The sequence below is a fragment of the Macaca thibetana genome, chromosome 7 (genome assembly GCF_024542745.1).
Source record: "Macaca thibetana thibetana isolate TM-01 chromosome 7, ASM2454274v1, whole genome shotgun sequence".
In the NCBI taxonomy this organism is placed as follows: domain Eukaryota; kingdom Metazoa; phylum Chordata; class Mammalia; order Primates; family Cercopithecidae; genus Macaca; species Macaca thibetana.
In genome coordinates this window covers 52,732,739-52,753,215 of record NC_065584.1, presented here as the reverse complement: position 1 = coordinate 52,753,215, position 20,477 = coordinate 52,732,739, and the positions used below count along the sequence as shown (strand labels likewise).

At 39.3% G+C, this 20,477-nt stretch overlaps 3 protein-coding genes across 8 annotated transcripts in view; 1 reads left to right on the top strand and 2 right to left on the bottom strand.

Annotated features, from left to right (window-relative positions):
* Positions 1–20,477, top strand: part of MAPK1IP1L (mitogen-activated protein kinase 1 interacting protein 1 like) — a 126,170-nt gene that overhangs the window by 45,209 nt on the left and 60,484 nt on the right. The gene's annotated exons all lie outside the window — the stretch shown is intronic.
* WDHD1 (WD repeat and HMG-box DNA binding protein 1) overlaps positions 1–20,477 on the bottom strand; it is an 86,603-nt gene that overhangs the window by 45,103 nt on the left and 21,023 nt on the right. For 5 of the 6 annotated variants that reach the window (XM_050798232.1, XM_050798233.1, XM_050798237.1 and 2 more), the window contains 7 exons: positions 20,294–20,344; positions 19,273–19,368; positions 13,521–13,613; positions 11,816–11,922; positions 11,437–11,578; positions 6,547–6,754; positions 1,651–1,838 (listed from right to left, as the gene is read on the bottom strand). In XM_050798232.1, coding sequence (XP_050654189.1) covers positions 1,651–1,838; positions 6,547–6,754; positions 11,437–11,578; positions 11,816–11,922; positions 13,521–13,613; positions 19,273–19,368; positions 20,294–20,344 — 885 coding nt within the window. The remainder of the gene's footprint in view (positions 1–1,650; positions 1,839–6,546; positions 6,755–11,436; positions 11,579–11,815; positions 11,923–13,520; positions 13,614–19,272; positions 19,369–20,293; positions 20,345–20,477) is intronic. The other variant, XM_050798236.1, reaches the window with a different exon arrangement.
* On the bottom strand, positions 11,958–12,617 carry LOC126959359 (60S ribosomal protein L31-like). Its single transcript, XM_050798285.1, has one exon. The coding sequence runs from the start codon at positions 12,548–12,550 to the stop codon at positions 12,137–12,139; it is 414 nt and encodes a 137-aa protein (XP_050654242.1). The 5' UTR covers positions 12,551–12,617; the 3' UTR covers positions 11,958–12,136.

Here is a 20,477-nt window from a genome sequence, read left to right as displayed (position 1 = left end):
CAACTCCTACCCTCAAGTGACTCGCCCACCTTGGCCTCCCAAAGTGCTGGGATTACAGGCGTGAGCCACCACGCCTGGCAGAGGCAACATAAATTGATACCACTTGGAAATCTTATCTTGCACTGATGTCCATTATAGGCTCATACTTGGCCCTAGAGTTTCTAATAAAATTAGTGCCAATATTTTATTTAATATAACTATAAATAAAATAAAATTTTATTTAATATAACTATAAATAAAATATTGACACTAATAAAAAAATTAAGACCTATCACTTGATGACTACTGATAACAATAAAAGGTTTTATTAATATTAATCACCACCCTCAATCTTTACATAAAAATTTATGCCAGGCCTATACTTTTAAAAAGGCAAAATCCTCAGAGTAGAAAACATCATATAACCAACACAGAAATACTAAACTTTTTTTTTTTTTTTTTTTGAGACGGAGTCTCGCTCTGTCGCCCAGGCTGGAGTGCAGTGGCCGGATCTCAGCTCACTGCAAACTCCGCCTCCCGGGTTCGGGCCATTCTCCTGTCTCGGCCTCCTGAGTAGCTGGGACTACAGGCGCCCACCACCTCGCCCGGCTAGTTTTTTGTATTTTTTAGTAGAGACGGGGTTTCACCGTGTTAGCCAGGATGGTCTCGATCTCCTGACCTAGTGATCCGCCCGTCTCGGCCTCCCAAAGTGCTGGGATTACAGGCGTGAGCCACCGCGCCCGGCCCAGAAATACTAAACTTTTTAAGAGCTCAGGCCAGGCGCGGTGGCTCATGCCTGTAATGCCAGCACTTTGGGAGGCCAAGGCGGGTGGATCACAAGGTCAGGAGATCGAGACCATCTGGCGAACAAGGTGAAACCTCATCTCTACTAAAAATACAAAAATTAGCCAGGCATGGTGGCGGGCACCTGTAGTCCCAGCTACTCGGGAGGCTGAGGCAGGAGAATGGTGTGAAACTGGGAGGCAGAGCTTGCAATGAGCCAAGATTGCACCACTGCACTCCAGCCTGGGCAACAGAGCGAGACTCCATCTCAAAAACAAAACAAAACAAAAAGAGCTCAAACCTAAGGCAAAAAGCCAATATATTCATTTTGTCTATTCATGAAATATATATTTAATGTGTACTGTAGCATACCTTGTTCCAAATCCTAAGAACATATCAGTACACAAAACAAAAATCTTTATCTTTGTGTAGCTTACATTCTAGTGGGTGGTGGGGTGAGGAAAAGGGGCAGATATTTTCCCCCATAGTACTTACCACCTTCTAATATACTATTAGTTGCCTTCTAAGAAAACACCTCCTTACTAGAGTTTTGGAGTCAGTATAATCTTCTATATAACAATGACTATGAAGAATAAGGTTTGAAAGTATTGCCAAGAAACAGTGCAAGATAGTAATATTTACTTATGTTCATTTAATGTCATTTTGGAAAGCAGAATTTTATTTAACGTCATTTTCAATAAGGTTGAAACAAGATTAAAACTGTGAACTAACCATAAAATAAACTAACCACAAAACTATAATCAACCAAAGTGCTCCAGGCTACTTAATCAAAGTTTTAAAAAATATGTTTTATCCAAAAAAATTACCTATAGTAAGAAAAAAGTGCTGAAAACCTTCTAATAAGTTAAGTGTAGATCCAAGGCTTACCATGAATCTGTGAGTGAGATGCAAGGGTGTAGAACCTGACTGAAATGGCTTTTGCCTGGGAGTTGGCATGGGTCCATCATAAAATGGCCTTTGGGATGTTACAAGTGGTAGATTGTGAATGCTGCTTTCCTGACCATCTTCCTCCTCCTCTTTGAGAAGACTAGAACCAGTTTTTAGCATTGAAATATCTACAACACAAAGGATCATAATTAAGGGAATCACGAATACCAATGATTTGTAAAAAGGAAAGCATATGGAATCTAGTAACTTTTTCATTCATATGCAATGACACTGACATGCTATTTGCCTCTTTCACTGTGTTAAAGAGATGCAGTGATGGTGCAAAAGCAATGGTGGGTAAAATTCCTAGTGCCCTGGCACCAATCAAGGCAGGGGCACCTAACTGTATTAGTCATTACCGCATTGTTAACCGCTACTCACTTGCAGTAAAAATATTAATTTTATTAAATCTTGACACTTACACAGTTTTTTTTTAAAGTTGTGTGCTAAAATGAGAAGTGTGATGGCTGTCTTAAAAAAGTACTTATGCAATTATTTGAGTTGTAAGCTGAACTAAGTAATTTTTTTTCACAGAACACTACTTTTACTTGAAAAACAAATGCCAAATAAACTATGGTTATGCAGAATTGGATCTTTGGCAAACATTTTCTCAGAAATGAATGAAGTGAGCCTGTCAATTAAGAAAAAATAACTGGCAGGATTTGTTGCCAATGACAACATTTGAGCTTTCAGGCCAGGCGCAGTGGCTCACACCTGTAATCCCAGCACTTTGGGAGGCCGAGGCGGGCAGATCACTTAAGGTCGGGAGTTTCATGTTGACCAGCCAGGCTGGTCAAATATAAAATTTTGTATTTTAGTCTCTACTAAAAATACAAAAATTGTATTTTACGCCTGTAATCCCAGCACTTTGGGAGGCCGAGGTGGGCGGATCACGAGGTCAGGAGATCGAGACCATCCTGGCTAACACGGTGAAACCCGTCTCTACTAGAAATACAAAAAATTAGCCGGGTGAGGCGGTGGGCGCCTGTACTCCCAGCTAGTCGGGAGGCTGAGGCAGGAGGATGGTGTGAACCTGGGAGGCGGAGCTTGCAGTGAGCGGAGATCGCGCCACTGCACTCCAGCCTGGGCGACTGAGCGAGACTCCGTCTAAAAAAAAAAAAAAAAAAAAAAAAGGCCGGGCGCGGTGGCTCAAGCCTGTAATCCCAGCACTTTGGGAGGCCGAGACGGGCGGATCACGAGGTCAGGAGTTCGAGACCATCCTGGCTAACACGGTGAAACCCCGTCTCTACTAAAAAATACAAAAAACTAGCCGGGCGAGGTGGCGGGCGCCTGTAGTCCCGGCTACTCGGGAAGCTGAGGCAGGAGAATGGCGTAAAAACCCGGGAGGCAGAGCTTGCAGCGAGCTGAGATCCGGCCACTGCACTCCAGCCTGGGCGACACAGCGAGACTCCGTCTCAAAAAAAAAAAAAAAAAAAAATATTAGCCAGGCATGGTGGCACATGCCTGTAATCCCAGCTACTCAGAAGGCTGAGACACGAGAATCGCTTAAACCCGGGAGACTCTGTCTCAAAAAAAAAAAAAAAAAAAAAAAAAAAGAGCTGGGCACAGTGGCTCATGCCTGTAATCCCAGCACTTTGGGAGGCCAAGGAGAGTGGATCATTTGAGGTCAGGAGTTTGAGACCAGATTGACCTACATAGTGAAACCCTGTCTTTACTAAAATACAAAAATTAGCCGGGCATGGTGGCGGGCACCTATAATCCCAGCTACTCAGGAGGTTGAGGCAGGAGAATCACTTGTACCCAGGGGACAGAGGTTGCAGTGAACTGAGATCACGCCACTGCCTTCTAGCCTGGGTGACAGAGCAAGACTCCCTCTCAAAAAATAAAAAAAAGAAATTTGAGCTTTCAATTAAAAATTAAGATATTGGAAAGCCTCTATTTGCCATTATGAGCTTCACAACTTTCTAATACTTAGAAACTGCTGATGAGATTGGTAACAACACTAGCAGATATAATTTATAGGCAGGTGCTATGACTCATGCTTGTAATTCCAGCACTTTCGGAGGCTGGGGAGGGAAGATCACCTGAGGCCAGAATTTCAAGACCAGCCTGGGCAACAAAGCAAGATTCCATCTCTATAAAAAATAAAAAATTAGATGGGCATGGTGGCATGCATCTGTAGTCCTAGCTACCCAGAAGGCTGAGTGGGAGAACTGCTTGAGCCCAGGAGTTCAAGGTTATACTGAGGTGCATACCACTGCACTCCAGTCTAGGTGACAGAGCAAGACGCTATCTCTAAAAACAAAAATTAATTAATTAAAAACAACATATAATAAAAAACAAAAACAAATACTTTATATTAGATAATAAAAAGTGTCAAAATAAAGATCTATAAACTTCAGTGAACCAATATTATCAATTCATATGTTACAAAATTAAACATGATTTTAAAAAATCCATTCAACATTCAAGTCAGATCAATGAATTTTTTAATTTTGTTTTATTTTTTTCTGAGACAGGGTCTTGCTCTGTTGTCCTGCCTGGAGCTCATTGTTGCAATCATGGCTCACTGCAGCCTTCACCTCTCAGCCTCGAGAGATCCTCCTACCTTAGCCTCCCAAGTAGGTGGGACTACAGGCACACACTACCACACCTGGCTAATTTTTAAAGTTTTTTCTAGAAAGAAGGTCTCACTATGTTGCCCTGGCTGGTCTTGAACTCCCGGCCTCAAGCAATCCTCCTGCCTGGGCCTCGCAAAGTCCTGGGATTACAGGTGTGAGCCACCATTCCCAGCCAGACCAATGAATTTTAACATAATAGAGCCGTAAGAGTTCACTGAAGTTTTCAGATTACCTTTGCAAGTAATCTTTAGGAAATGATCATCTTCTGAGTCTTGGTGCAACATCAAAGAATATCCACAATTAGTTGAATGTGCTATTAAAAGATTTCTTAAAATACTTCTCTCTTTTCATATTACATATTTATGTGAGGCCAAATTTTCTTCATACACTTGAAACAAAAATGTATGGCAATAGACTTAATCCAGAAGATGAGAGAATTCAGCTGTCCTCTATGACAGACATTACAAAGATTGCAATGCCACTCTTCTCACTAAATTTTTTTTGTTCTTAATAAAAAAGTATTCATGTTTACGTGAGTTTATTGTTATTTTTAAGTGAATAAATATTTTTAAATTTCTGAATTTTAATTTCTAATATGTAAATGACAATAGACATAACTCTATATAAATAAATGCTCTCTGAAGGGTCCTCAAAATTTTTTAGAGTATAAAGGCTACTGAGACCAAAACATTTGAGGACTGTTGTTCTATAAACTCTATATGACTATGACTTTAAACAGCACAACATAGCACTGCACATTGGCATTTTACTTGATAATGTTCAAGTGTTATTTTAGCATGTGAGTTGTTACAATAAGCACTCTATTCAAAGATTTTAAATTACCATCTCAATTTCTTTAACAATACAATACTATTCAGGTTATCTATTACTTCTTGAGTTAGCGAGGTAGTTTGTGTCTTTCAGAAAATTCGTCCATTTCATTTACGTTGTTAAATTTATGGGCATAGTTATTCATAATATTTCCATTATGCCTCTGATATTAATAGTAGCGCTGCCATACAGACAAATAATGTGAGTTACAGCTGTAATTTTAAATTTTCTAATAGCTATGTTTAAAAAGTAAAAAGAAAACAGCCATAATTTTAATAATATAGTGCATTTAAAATACATATTATCATTTCGACATGTACTATGTATACAAAATTTTCCAGGAGTTTTACATTCTTTTTTTCATATTGTCTTCAAAATCTGGCTGCACTCCATGGTAAAACCCCATCTCTACTAAAAATACAAAAATTAGCCAGGTATGTTGGCGTGTGCCTATAATCCCAGCTAGTCAGGAGGCTGAGGCATGAGAATCACTTGAATCCCGGAGGCAGAGGTTGCAGTGAGCCAAAATCACACCACTGCACTCCAGTCTGGGTGACAGAGAGAGATTCCGCCTCAAAAAAAAAAAAAAAGTCTGGTTGCACTCATAACATATCTCAATTTGAACTAACCACGTTTCAAGTGCTCAACAGCTACATGTGGCTAGTGGCTACTACATATTAGATAGCACAAATCTACAGATCTATAGTGATGGCCCACCCCTCTTTCATTCTCTATGTTAGTAATTTGTGTCTTCTCTTTACTGATCAACCACGATAGATATTTATTAATTTTATTGATCTTTTCTTTTGAGATGGAGTCTTGCTCTGTTGCCCAGGAGGGCATGCAGTGACATGATCTCAGCTCACTGCAACCTCCGCTTCCTGGGTTCAAGTGAGCCTCTTGCCTCAGTCTCCTGAGTAGCTGGGATTACAGGCATGCATCACCACACCCAGCTAATTTTTGTATTTTTGTAGAGACAGGGTTTTACCATGTTGGCCAGGCTGGTCTTGAACTCCTAACCTCAAGTGATCTGCCCATTTCAGCCTCCCAAAGTGCTGGGATTATAGGCATGAGCCACCATGCCCAGCCTTATTGATCTTCTCAAAGAACCAGCTTTTGGTCTCATTGACTTTCTCTATAGTTTGTTGTCTTTTTCTGTTGTCAATTTTGTTGAATTTTGCTCTGCATTATTTCCTTCCTTCTATTTGCTTGGGGTTTAGTTTTCTCTTTTTCTAGTCTGCCACAACAGAAGCTTGGATTATAGATTTGAAACCTTTTTAAACAAAGTCCTAATGCTATAAAGTTTCCTCTAAGCACCATTTTAGCTACATTCTACAAATTCAATAATGACTTTAACAGTGTTAATAAAAAATCCAAAATATTAATCAACAGGATAATCACATGCACAAAGTCAAATTCTTACCAACTGAGTTTTCATCATCTTCTAGGATGTGACTTCGTTGTCTAAGACGACCTGAAGCCATCATGAGGTCATCATCTTCATCATCATTTATAATCCCTTTTGAAAAAGAAGGGATCTCGACTGCATTGTCATTTAGAAAATCACCAGTATTACTCATATCATCACCATCAAAAAGATCATTGTAATCCTTTTCCACTCTGCTAGATACCTTGAACAAATTAACACAAATTATAAAAGTGAATGATTTAGAAAAACTCAATTACTAAAAAGGTAATCTTTTAATATGCACCTATAAATTCTACCAAGTAGCAAACTCACTGAACAGATAAGAATAATTAGTAAATGTATTTATAAGAATTGTATTTATATTTACACGATAAGACCCAGTTCTTATTTCAAATGTCTTATAGTCTGGGGATGGGATAGGAGTATAGGGACTGACATGTAAACAAATATGGTATATGCCAAAATATAAAATAAGATTTTATTCCTCAGAAGTCATTTCCCAGCAAAGTCACATTAATATGATAAAGTTCCTATAGTCTCTCATATTGTAAGACATGCTCTCATTTACTTTTATTTTGAACAAGATACTGCATAAGATACATTTTCTTTATATTATCTCAGTTAAAGTTACTGTTTTGATACTTATAAAAATAAAGTGATAGAACCAATAGAAAAACAAAGAAGGCAAAGAAATTCTACATAAAGCCCCGGCATGGTGATTCACACCTGTAATCTCAGAACTTTGGGAAGCCGAAGCACGTGGATGGCTTGAGCCCAGGAATCCAAGACCAGCCTGGACAACATGATGAAATCTCATCTCCACAAAAAATTAGCCAGGCATGGTGGCATGGGTCTACAGTCCCAGCTACCTGGGAGGCTGAGGTGGGAGGATCACCTGAGCCTGGAAGGTCGAGGCTACAGTGAGCCATGATCTCACCACTGCACTCCAGCATGAGTGACAGAGTGAGACCCTGTCTCAAAATAAACAAATTTTTAGATCACTTTAAAAAGTGAAATGGTAAGCAGATACACTGGAAAGATCTCAAGTTACTCCTATAGGATGAATAAAAACTGTACAAATGTTAAGCCAAAGGAAATTTATAGTTTGGTATAAAAGTCTAATAAGAACACCATTAACAGATTAAAAAATATTACATCATAAACCTTTTATTTTCATTTATTTATTTATTTATTTATTGACAGAGTGGAGCCTCGCTCTGTTGCCAGGCTGGAGTGTAGTGGTGCGATCTCGGCTCACTGCAACCTCTGCCTCCTGGGTTCAAGCTATTCTCCTGCTTCAGTTTCCCAAGTAGCTGGGACTACAGGCGCGCGCCACCACGTCCAGCTAATTTTTGTATTTTTAGTAGAGATGGGGTTTCACCATGTTGGCCAGGATGGTCTCGATCTCTTGTCCTTGTGATCCGCCCGTCTTGGCTTCCCAAAGTGCTGGGATTGCGGGCATGAGCCACTACGCCCGGCCTTTTTTTTCTTTTTTGACACAGAGTCTCACTTTGTCACCCAGGCTGGAGTGCAGTGGCATGATCTTGGCTAACTGCAAACTCCATCTCCCAGGTTCAGGTGATTCTCCTGCCTCCGCCTCCTGAGTATCTAGGATTACAGGCCTACACAACCACACCTGGCTAAGCTTTGTATTTTCTGTAGAGATAGGGTTTCACTATGTTCGCCAGGCTATTCTTGAACTCCTGACCTCAGGTGATAAATCCACCTCGGCCTCCAAAAGTGCTGGAATTATAGGCGTGATCCACCATACCCAGACCGTCATAAACCTTTTAAATGGAAGTAAACATAATTGTGCTCTGAAAACTGATGTTTAATAAAATGAGATGAAAAGTATTTCTAAATCCATAAATTGAAAAATACTTCATATGAGTAAATTAATAACTAAGTGCTATAAGAAGATATTTAACCAATCCATTTATAATCCTAAAAGTTTACGTACTCAAGTTGGTAAAAAACTGTTTTTAGATTTTCTTATTAAAAAAACGGGGAGGAGGCCGGGCGCGGTGGCTCAAGCCTGTAATCTCAGCACTTTGGGAGGCCGAGACGGGCGGATCACGAGGTCAGGAGATCGAGACCATCCTGGCTAACACGGTGAAACCCCGTCTCTACTAAAAAATACAAAAAACTAGCCGGGCGAGGTGGCGGGCGTCTGTGTTCCCAGCTACTCGGGAGGCTGAGGCAGGAGAATGGCGTAAACCCGGAAGGCGGAGCTTGCAGTGAGCTGAGATCCGGCCACTGTACTCCAGCCCGGGAGACAGAGCCAGACTCCTTCTCAAAAAAAAAAAAAAAAAAAAAAAAAAAAACGGGGAGGTCAGGCGTAGTGGCCCATGCCTGTAATCGTAGCACTTTGGGAGGCTGAGGTAAGTGGATCACCTGAGGTCAGGAATTTAAGAACAGCCTGGCCAACATGGTGAAACCCCATCTCTACTAAAAATACAAAAAATTAGCCGGGCGTGGTGGCAGGTGCCTGTTATCCTACCTACTTGGGAGGCTGAGGCAGGAGAATCGCTTGAACCCAGGAGGTGGAGGTTGCAGGGAGCCGCCATCGCACTCCAGCCTAGGCAACAGAGGAGACTCTGTCTCAAAGAAACAAAATTTTTTTAATGGGGGACTGTGCCTCATATTTATGATGAAGGCGATAAAATGTTCACAAGTGTGAAATTAGCCCAGCTAATTTTTGTATTTTTAGTAGAGTTGGGGTTTCGTCATGTTGGCCAGGCTGGTCTTGAACTCCTGACCTCAGATGATCCACCGGCCTCGGCCTCCCAAAGTGCTGGGATTGCAGCTATGAGCTACCGCGCCCAGCCAAGAATTTTTTTCTGAATTCACTTTTTGTGTTTACCAATGTTACACATACATATATATTAGTTGAAAAGTTTTACAAGGTGTGCCATGAAAATAGCCCTCTCCACAGCCCCAACTTACTTCTCTACAGAATAAATCTTTCCAGCTCTTTTAGTTGTTTCTTTGCTACTTCTTCCATACCTGTAAATCATATTCTAGCAGAATTTTTTTTTTCACTTTTAATCACTGTGTTTAATAGATCCTATTAACTTCTATCTATGGAAGATGAGGATTTGGTACCCTTTCATAACCACCCCAACTGCCATGCTTGCATGTACACTATTCTCCGACCCCAATTCTCCCAATATAGATAGATACATCCTCCTTGTGGTTCAATCAATATACAGTATTTAGGTTAGTAAGATCATGCAAATGTTATTCATAGCTGAATAAAAATAATAGCCAATACTTTTAAAGTACGTCAAACTTATGAAGTGTGCTAGACACTGTTCTAACTATATGTAATTCACTTAATCCTCCCAATAACCTCAAGTGGCTGGCATTATTCCTATCTTTTAACAGATATAGTATACTATGATCACTTGTCCTTTCTTTTACAACTTTTTGTTTTCCCTGGAGTTAAACTCTCTCTTTACATCTTTTCTCTTAGACAAATTTGCCAAAGATGATTTTCCCAATCTCCTGCCTGAAACGCATAACGCTGGCTGACAATGTTCTGAGAACCTAGTAGAACTGAGATGGTCATTTCAACACTCAAGTATCTAATCTTTCATTTAATCCTCTGTTTTCAGTACAGTATTTCCCCCTTACCCAAGACCATTCAACTGTAACCAGTGTCCCTAGACCAAGGACAGTCTATTTCATCTTTTCTAAAAAAACAAATCTCCAACATTCTGCCAGAATGCATGTGAAGACAGGGGAGGGCAGGTACTCAGCTTTGAACACATATGTTGAAACTAGAGGACTCTACTTGTTTATTAAATCACCTCTCCTGTTTTCGGCCCCACTTTTAGAAGTACCTAGTGTTACCAAATTCTGAATCTCTGGGGATTCAGTGAGGCAAACTGAGTAGCACCTCAGCTTCCAGAAACTAGTTTTAGAATTCAACTTTTTGAGAAGTTGAAGTGAGTTTCCAATCATCCTTCTATTCTCTAGCCTCCCTTTTTTAATTTTTATTTTTTAGATGGGGTCTCACTGCCATCCAGGCTGGAGTGCAGTGGCATAATCATAGCTTGCTGTAGCCTCAACCTCCTAAGCTCTAGTGATCCTCCCACCTCAGCCTCCTGAGTAGGAGCATAAGACTACAAGCACACACCACCATACTTGCCTAATTTTTATTTTTTGTAGAGATGGGGTCCCACCATGTTGCCCAGGCTGATCTCAAACTCCTGGGCTCAAGATATCCTCCCAAAGTGTTGAGATTACAGGTGTGAGCCACTGCAGCAGGGCTCAAAATTATTTTTATAATCATCCCTTCAACTGTCTTCTTAAACCTTATGGGATTATGCATTCAAAAAAATGCCTTTAGAATAGTCTTTGTGGGAGTTCCAGGAGGGACAGATATAAAGGCATGTATTAAGTCTGCAATCTGTAATCAGAAGTCTAAACTAAGACTTGAATATAAATAGATACATCTACTAGGCAGGGTGAATAATGAACAAAAGCAAGAAGGTATAAAACAAGGTGCCTGTTTAAAGTTGCTCAGTAAAGCTGTTTGGCTAAGCACAGGAGGTGTATGAGTAGTTCTAAGAGTTAAGGCTAATTCAGAGTAGATATAGTTTGCAGGCCAAACTGAGATCTGATACAAAATAGTATTTAATGAAAGGTATTCCTTGGAAAGGCATTATATACAGAGAAAAAAGTTTCTTAGTAAAATACACTTGGGAGACATCGGGTTGAACAAGTAAGAAGTTTTCTTACTATAGATTACTACTCAGAATCTACTATAGTAACATGAAAAGTAATTTTCCAAGAAAATAAGGCAGTTTGTGGTGTCTTCCAAATCCATATGATCACAGAAACATTTTGGAGAAACCGTTGTACCATACTTCTTTTTACCTTACTGCTTGATGTCTTTCCACTGGGGTCACAAACATTCTCTAGAAGCCCTAGATTTCCTTCTGCATCAGTATATGATATTCGACCACAAGTAGGATGCCATGCCAGACCACAAATTGCATAACCTTTCTCATGTTTCACCCTAAAAATTAAAAAGTAGTTTCTAAAAATACTGTCAAGAAAAATATAAACTGTACATTTCTTTAGGTAAATTTTAGTAAAGATTAAATGACTTTTGACAATAATTTATAAATAATATAAATTTAATTATATTTTCATTCTGACAATCTGATGGCAAATTTGAAATGTTTCGAAATAAAACAAATACAAAACTAATAAAGATGAGCAAAGAAGAGACAAAAGATATACTAAATCATACCTTTCCATGCAGTCTTTGGTTTCCACATTCCAAACTATAATTAGACCATTAATACTACCTGCAGCTAAATATTGCCCACAGGGAGACCAGGTTACTATATTGAGGGTCTGTAAAGAAAAACAGTCAATAAATAATGATTTTATAAAATTTCAAACTAAATACTCATTTTATTACCAAATTCAATTTTCTTTACATTTTTTTTTCAAGAATTTGGAGAGCAATCAACCAAATTCAAATGTTTATATCCCTGTTCTATATTATTTCTAATTATATTTGATACACAAATGACAAGACAAAGTTTGCTTTTTTTTTTTTTCAATTTTATAACTTTATTTGATGTATTTGACGATCAGCGATCAGTTTCTCACCCACACTGACTGTCTGTAGATTTTTGAAAGTGGTAACAGGTACATAGGTAACCAAAGTATAGAGCTTATTTGGTGAATCTTCATCTTCATTACGTTTTCTGGACAGCCGCACACGGATTCGGTATGGGACATTCCTTATTCCTCTGGCCCAGACAGCTTTGTTGAGCCTAGTATCAATGCGCACATCTGGAGTTCCCATCTCCTTCATGGCAAATTTCCGAATCTCTTTGAGTGCCCGAGGGGCACGCTTCTTGAAAACCACCCCATGGATGCGCTTGTGAATGTTGATGGTGTATTCTCGGGTCACCATCTCGTTGATGGCAGAACGGCCCTTTTCCTTCTTGCCACCCTTCCTTGCGGGAGCCATTCTGCTGGGTCCAAGTTGGAAAGGAAGAGCCGCGAGGTATTGTAGAGTTTGCTTATTTTCTAACCTTATTTTTCAATAATATTCAAGTATCACTATCAGCTATTACTTTATCATGAAAAAGTTATACTGGAACAATTTTATTTTATTTTTAGAGTCAGGATCTTGCTCTGTCACTGAGGCTGCAGTGCAGTGGCAGTGGCACCATCATTATTCACTGCAACTTCCAACTCTTGAAGCTCAAGTGATCCTCCTGCCTCGGCCTCCCAGGTAGCTAGGACTACAGGCACGCACCACTACACTTGGCTAATTTTTTAGTATTTTTTTGTAGAAATGGAGTCTTGTTTTGTTGCCCAGGTTGGTTTCGGATTCCTGGCCTCAAGCAATCCTCCTGCCTCAGTCTCTCAAAGTGCTGGGATTACAGGCCTGAGCCACTGTGTCCAGCCACTGGCACAAGTTTCAAAGCAAAACCTAAAACCTAAAAAATGTTATTATCCTAGAGAGACAATTCAAGACATTCTCTTAGCATTCACAACCAAGATGAAGAAAACTAGTAAGTGAACTTTAATAAGCCATTGATGACCTACTGGGCTTACATTTCCTTAACTGTAAATATCTGTGCATGTAAAAGAAAGAGAAAACAGACCAACAACCTTTCTTGCTCTAAAATTTCAGAGTCCATGATCACAAGTCTCAGTGAAACTTACTTAACAATAAAGGCTAACTACTGATAGCTTTAGAATAACTTGTGCAAATACGATGCAAGGGTTAAATTTGACTTCTTATAATAAAGACCTATTTCATATCCAGTTATGATTAAATGAAGAAAGGATGAGTTGTTAGAAGATGGACCACATACAACAGCCAGGAGTTGTTTTCCAATTCAATAATATTTAACTGCAACTGTATTCAGGCAAACTATGCATTAACTGCTCCTTATAGCCCACTGAAAGTGTCACTTTATAAAACCTACCTGAGAGATGAAATTATCTGAAAGATCAAATTGATGACTCCAAGTTTCTCTTCTATATAGCTTAACAGATTTTTCCACAGGAATTGCCAGTAACTATTAGAAAAGATAAACAACTTAAACAAAAGTTTACATTAAACTGAACTTGAAGACGGAAAAAGACACAAAATTCATTCAGATAAATTTACAAGACATAAAAGCAAATTAGTTTTTATTGTTTCTGTTTTTAAGAGACGGTGTCTCACTGTGTTGCCCAGGTTGGTCTTCAACTCCTGGGTTCAAGGGATCTTCCTGGCTCAGCCTTCTAAGTAGCTGGGACTACAGGCATACACCACTGTGCCAGGCACAAACCTGTATTTTAACTGGCAACTAATGAAACTCAGAATATTACTTAAAACTTCATTAAGCAAAAAATAGGTGATAATTTGTCATGGGAAGAGAAAAAAATAAAGGTGATCACTCTATTGCTTGCACCAAAAAATGGAGAACTTGTAATTACTAGTACTTTTAGTAAGATCACTTTTTCCCCCCACCAAAAAATGGAGAACTTGTAATTACTAGTACTTTTAATACAATTACTTTTTTCCCCCACCAAAAAATGGAGAACTTGTAATTACTAGTACTTTTAATAAGATAACTTTCTGCCCCCACCAAAAAATGGAGAACTTGTAATTACTAGTACTTTTAATACGATTACTTTTTTCCCCCACCAAAAAATGAAGAACTTGTAATTACTAGCACTTTTAATACGATTACTTTTTTCCCCTCCAAAAGATAGTCTTGCTCTGTCACCCACGCTGGAGTGCAGTGGTGTGATCATAATTCACTGAGCCTCAAACTCCTGGGGTCAAAGGATCTTCCTGCTTCAGCCTCCCAAATAGCTAGGACTACAGCCCAACTAATTTTTTTCCTGGTGTGTGTGTGTGTGTGTGTGTCTTTTTTTTTTTTTTTTTTTTTTTAGAGATGGGGTCTCGCTGTGTTGCTCAAGCTGGTACTGAACTCTGGCCTCAAGTGATCCTCCTGCCTCAGCCTCCCAAAGTGTTGAGATTACAGCGTGAGACACCGTGCCTGACCTTCAATACTACTTCTTAAGGAATCTAGGCCCTTCTAATTTAAAAATTCCTCCCATTTGTTGGCGGAAAATAAAGACAGAATCCTTCAAATATCTTGAAAAACAAGAAATGTATCTTCTTATGCATTCTTCTAAAGAAACTGATTAGTAGAAAAAACTGTGTATTCATTCCATGATTATCCAAAAAACAATTAGTAATATATAATAAAATCTTTATTTTAAATAATTTTCAATTAGATTTTTTTGTAAGCAAAGAAAAAAATACACACTACATTTCCTTGAGCTCAATTATCACTTTACTCTAGAATGTACATTGTTAAAAGTTCACATGGGCTAGGTGTGGTAGCTCAGGCCTATAATCTCAGCACTTTGGGAGGCTGAGACAGGCAGATCACTTGAGCTCAGGAGTTTGAGACCAGCCTGAGTAACATAATGAGACCCTGTCTCTACAAAAAATAAAAAAATTAGCCAGCCATTGTGGGCGCGTGCCTCTAGTCCCAGCTACTCGGGTGGGGGACTGAGGTGGGAGGATGTAACTGAGTCCAGGAGGCAGAGGTTTCAGTGAATCATGATCATGCCACCGCATTCCAGCCTGGGCAACAGAGTGAGACCATGTCTCAAAAAAAGGAAAGAAAAAATAATTTAAAAAGCCAATTGTGTGTGTGTGTATATATCTACAAAAGAAAGAAAAACAAACTGTATATTTATATATATATATATTGCCCAGGCTGGAGAGAAGTAGTGCCATCTCAGCTCACTGCAACCACTGTCTCCCAGGTTCAAGCAATTCTCCTGCCTCAGCCTCCTGAGTAGCTGGGACTACAGGTGCACACCACCACGCCTGGCTAATTTTTGTATTTTCAGTAGAGGCAGGGTTTTATCACGTTGGCCAGGCTGGTCTCGAACTCCTGACCTCAGTTGATGCACACACCTCAGTCTCTCAAAGTGCTGGGATTATAGGCGTGAGCCACTGTGCCCGGCCACCAACTGTATACTTTTTATGTACACTGTCTGCTCATGTCTTTGCTTATCTTTCTAATGGGTTTTTACCGATTTGTAAGAATACTTTGCGTACTATGGAAATTAGCTGTGTTTTATTGTTTCAAACTTTCTTCCCCAGTTTGTCATTTGTACTGTGACTATAATATTTTGTATCATGCAAAATTATTTACTTTTTGTATGATCTACTTTTATTTTCTGAAAAATTTCGAAAGAATAGAAAAGTTGAAATAATAGTAAATACCTATATACAAACTCATCATGTGGAAGAAAGCTTCCAAGATGGTCCTCAAAGATTCCCACTTCCTGGTATTCATATCCTTGTGCTAATACGTTTGCTAAATCTCCTTTTCTCTACCTTTATATACACTAACTTTCCATATACATTTGGGTCTATTTATCTCTTTAACAGGTATGTGTCTATTCATAACTCAATAGCAAACTTTTAACTCTCATAACTTTGTTTTATTATCTGATTGAATTAGATTATTTGCAACACTTCTTTTTCAAAATTTTTCATTTTCCACATGGATTTTCTCATTTTTTTAAGAAACCAATTGTTTATTTTCTTTTTTGAGATAGAGTCTTGCTCTGTCACCGGGGCTAGAGTGCAGTATTGTAATCTCGTCTCACTGCAACCTCCGCCTCCCGGGTTCAAGCAGTTCTTATGCCCGAGACTCCCAAGTAGCTGGGATTACAGGTGTGTGCCACCACGCCCAGCTAATTTCTGTATTTTTAGTAGAGACAGGGTTTCGCCATGTTGCCCAGGCTGGTCTTGAACTTGTGGCCTCAAGTGATCCACCTGCCTCAGCCTCCCAAAGTGCTGGGATTATAGGCATGAGCCATCAAACCCGACCCAATGTTTATTTTCCATCAACTTTATTTCCATGTCGCTTCAGAGCCTGTGCAAGAACAGCTTAAGATCACACAGTGGTTGTTCCTATGCATTCAGTGGTCTGAGCAGTGGGGAGCCACAAACCAGTCCTCCGTGGCAGGCTGAGCACACCAGTTTTCAGGAGGAAATTGCTAAATAGGCACAGAGGGCACCTGCACACCTTCAGACCAGTCTGCAACCTCAGGTTGAGGAGTACCGAACTCAGGAGTTGGAGCAGTCCATTCACCCTGAAATTCCTCCTGGGTCACAGCCTTTTTAGCAGCAGCCTGCCCTTCTTTTTCAATCTCTTCGGGAACTCTATAGAAGTAGAGATCAGGCATGACCTCCCACAGGAAATGGTGCCACGCATGTGAACTTCCTGGATCAGCATCCACCACATCAATCCCACTGAGTGAGCTCCCTTGCTGTTGCATGGGATGGTAGTGTCCACACAGCACAGAGGAAAATCTGTGCGACACAGAGCAATAGTAGGTAGGTTAACATAAGTTGCCTCTGTGAGAGGCTGGTATTCAGCCCTGGGATTAGTCATTATAAGAAGCTGTGGCGGGCCGGGCACGGTGGCTCAAGCCTGTAATCCCAGCACTTTGGGAGGCCGAGACGGGCGAATCATGAGTTCAGGAGATCGAGACCATCCTGGCTAACACGGTGAAACCCCGTCTCTACTAAAATACAAAAAAAAATTAGCCGGGCGAGGTGGCGGGCGCCTGTACTCCCAGCTACTCGGGAGGCCGAGGCAGGAGAATGGCGTGAACCCGGGAGGCGGGGCTTGCAGTGAGCTGAGATCCGGCCACTGCACTCCAGCCTGGGCAACAGAGCCAGACTCCGTCTCAAAAAAAAAAAAAAAAAGAAAAAAGAAAAAAGAAGCTGTGGCTCCTAAAAGACTGCCTGGATCTGGTTAGTGAAAGTTCCAGGAGTGAAGCAGCCAGCAATTGAAGTGACTCCAGTGGCAGCAGCAAACTTTAGCATGGCCCTCTGGCCAGTATTCCCGGATGATATGAGACTGACATCGGTAGGGTTTTCAACAGCAACAGTGGCACAAGCTCCCAGCAGAAGCTTCTCCCAGGTCCTCTTCAGATTAATGATGTAGATGCCGTCACTTTTTATTTTATAGATGTACTGTTCCATCTGGAAGACAAAGCTGGTGCTACCTAAGTGGGTTCCTGCTGCAAGGAACTTAAGGACATCCTCCTCCTTCATTTGCAGGACATCGAGGGTTCTAGACATTGTGAAAGTTTCCCTTTAAATTATGATGAGAATCCAGAATATCATATGGACCCTTCTCTGGGTAGCGTGGAAAGCCCACATGGGCTTTAGAATCAGCTCAATTTGGTCCTCCCAGACATCTTATTGGTACTTTTATTTTATTTTATTATGTTTTTTTTTTTTTTTCTAAGAGCCTTCAGATAAGATATTTTTATTTTTGAGGCAGGGTTTTGCTCCATTGCCCAGGCTGGAGTACAGTGACAAGATCATAGCCTACTGCAGCTTTAATCTTCTGGGCTTAAGTGATCCTCCTGCCTCAGTCTCCCAAGTAGATGGGACTACAGGAATATGCCACCACACCTGGCTAATCTTCATTTTTTTGTGTAGATAAGGTCTATGTTGCCCAGGCTGGTGTCAAACTCCCTCAGCTTCCCAACGTGCTGGGATTACAGGCATGAGCCACCACACACAGCCTGGTATTTTATATGTGAATGTTATCAAAACTATAGATTAATTTAGGGAAAAACTGACATCTTTATTTATATCAAAAATTCCTTTCTAAGAGTATATGTTTCTATTTATCCAAGTCTTCTTTTACTTCTCTTGGTAGCATGTTAAAATTTTCTTTATATAGATCTTTCACATTTCTTATACATTTAACCTGTTACTGTATCTTTTTCAGTGTAACAGTAAATGCATTATTTTTCCTACATACTTTCTAAATGGCTATTGTTTGTATACAGGATAATAATCCTGTATTTGTATAACAATCCTGTATGCAAACAATTTTGCTTCTAGTTATCTTACTAAATTTTCTTATTATTAGTAATGATTTTCTTCCCCAGTTGATTTTCTTGGGATTTACTCATATATAAACATTTCATTTGCAAATAATGAACATTCTCTTTCTTCCTTTCAAATTTCTCATATTTTTCTGTTGTCTAACTGTATCAGTTAGTACCTCCAAAATGTTAGGTACTAACAGTGAGAGTGGACATAATAAAACTGTCTCCAGAGTTGTTCCATTAAGTATGAATGTGAAGGAAAATATAAAATTCATTAATTCATGCAAAATTTATACTTTAAAATGAATCCTGATAAAGTTCAAATGTTTCTTAAAGCATTTCAATACTAATTATTTGGCTTGGTACTCTAAAATTTATAATCCAAATTTTTAAAGTTTTTTGACAATTAAAAAAACTATTTTTACATTCAAAGTTGAAAAGGACTGAATAAAACAAAGGTTAAAAAATAAGAATCATGCCGGGCACGGTGGCTCACGTCTGTAATCCTAGCACTTTGGGAGGCCAAGGCGAGTGAACTGCCTGAGCTCAGGAGATCGAGACCACCCCGGGCAACACGATGAAACCTCCTCTCTACTAAAAATACAAAAAATTAGCCGGGCATGGCAGTTTGCGCCTGTAATCCCAGCTACTCGGGAGGCTGAGGCAGGAGAACTGCTAGAACCTGGGAGGCAGAGGTTGCAGTGAACCAAGATCGCGCCACTGCACTCCAGCGTGGGCGACAGAGTAAGACTCTGTTTCTAATAAAAAATAAAAATAAAAATAAAAATAAGAATCTCTTACCTTCCCACTTTTTGGCTGCCAAGCAAGTCTGCAGATTGATTTTGCATTTATCACATCGTTGCATTTTTGTAGCAGTGGCCAACTAATAGCACATGTCTAATTGGTAAAAAAAGAAAATGTCTTTCCCTTTATGAAAATTCCTCCCCCAAAATATATGCAGAACTGAATATATTTAAATGCTTCAAATTAATATATATCTCAGAAAAATGCAACTTAATGTACCTTAATTATAATACTACCTGATAAACCTAAACTGCTTTAAGTCCTTCAAAGATATGAAAAGTACAAATCTTAAATAACTAGAGTATTTTCTGTGCAGAATAAACAAATGATATACTTACTGAATAATCATACACACATACACAAAACCCCAATATGTGAAATTCTTAGAATGACTACAAAAAAAAAAAAATTCAAAGGTCTACTATAAAATGTTAAAGTGTCAAAGTCGGTTCTTTTAAATAGCTCAAGAATGAAGGGAAGGAACTGTGGATATTAAGGCATTATTTGTGGAAGATATTTCTTTAGTCAATTACATTCATATTCTCCCTAGAAATGCCAAGCCATCTCTGACTGTCTTGGGAAGACTTAACTGTTCCCTCTGTCAATCTGGAGAACACCTCATTTCGTACCTCCTTTAAAACCTTTATTAGGCTGCATTGGAACAAATTGTATATGTGACTCTCCAAATCAAGTGTGACCCATAATTTTTTATCCCTAACTGTCTAACCCAAGGCCCAACGCATGGTCATTACATTACAAATATAAAATAACTGAATTTATTCCCTTCATTTACAAAACTTAGAAAGTTAAATATAAGATTATCATTCCCCTTGTGATTAGGTACAAATACAATTTACTTTGACACTAGATTACTGTGGACTTCGATCACAAAAAGTATTTAATGGTACCAAAGAAAACTCTAAAGAAAAGCAATTATTAATTTGGTCCAGTAATATGACATATAACAATTTATTACAGGAATGGGCAAAAAACTTTAAATTTAAATTGCTGAGTTTACCTGATCTGAAATTTGCCACACTCTGACAGATCCATCACAACTAGCTGATGCCTGCAGGAATAAACAACACATTTCTCTATAGTCATAGCCATAATACCACACGGAAAGTGGTTCAATTAATTAAATCAAAAAGCCCTTTTATCAACTGGGTGAAATTTCCTGCTAACTCTCTTCCTGAATAAAA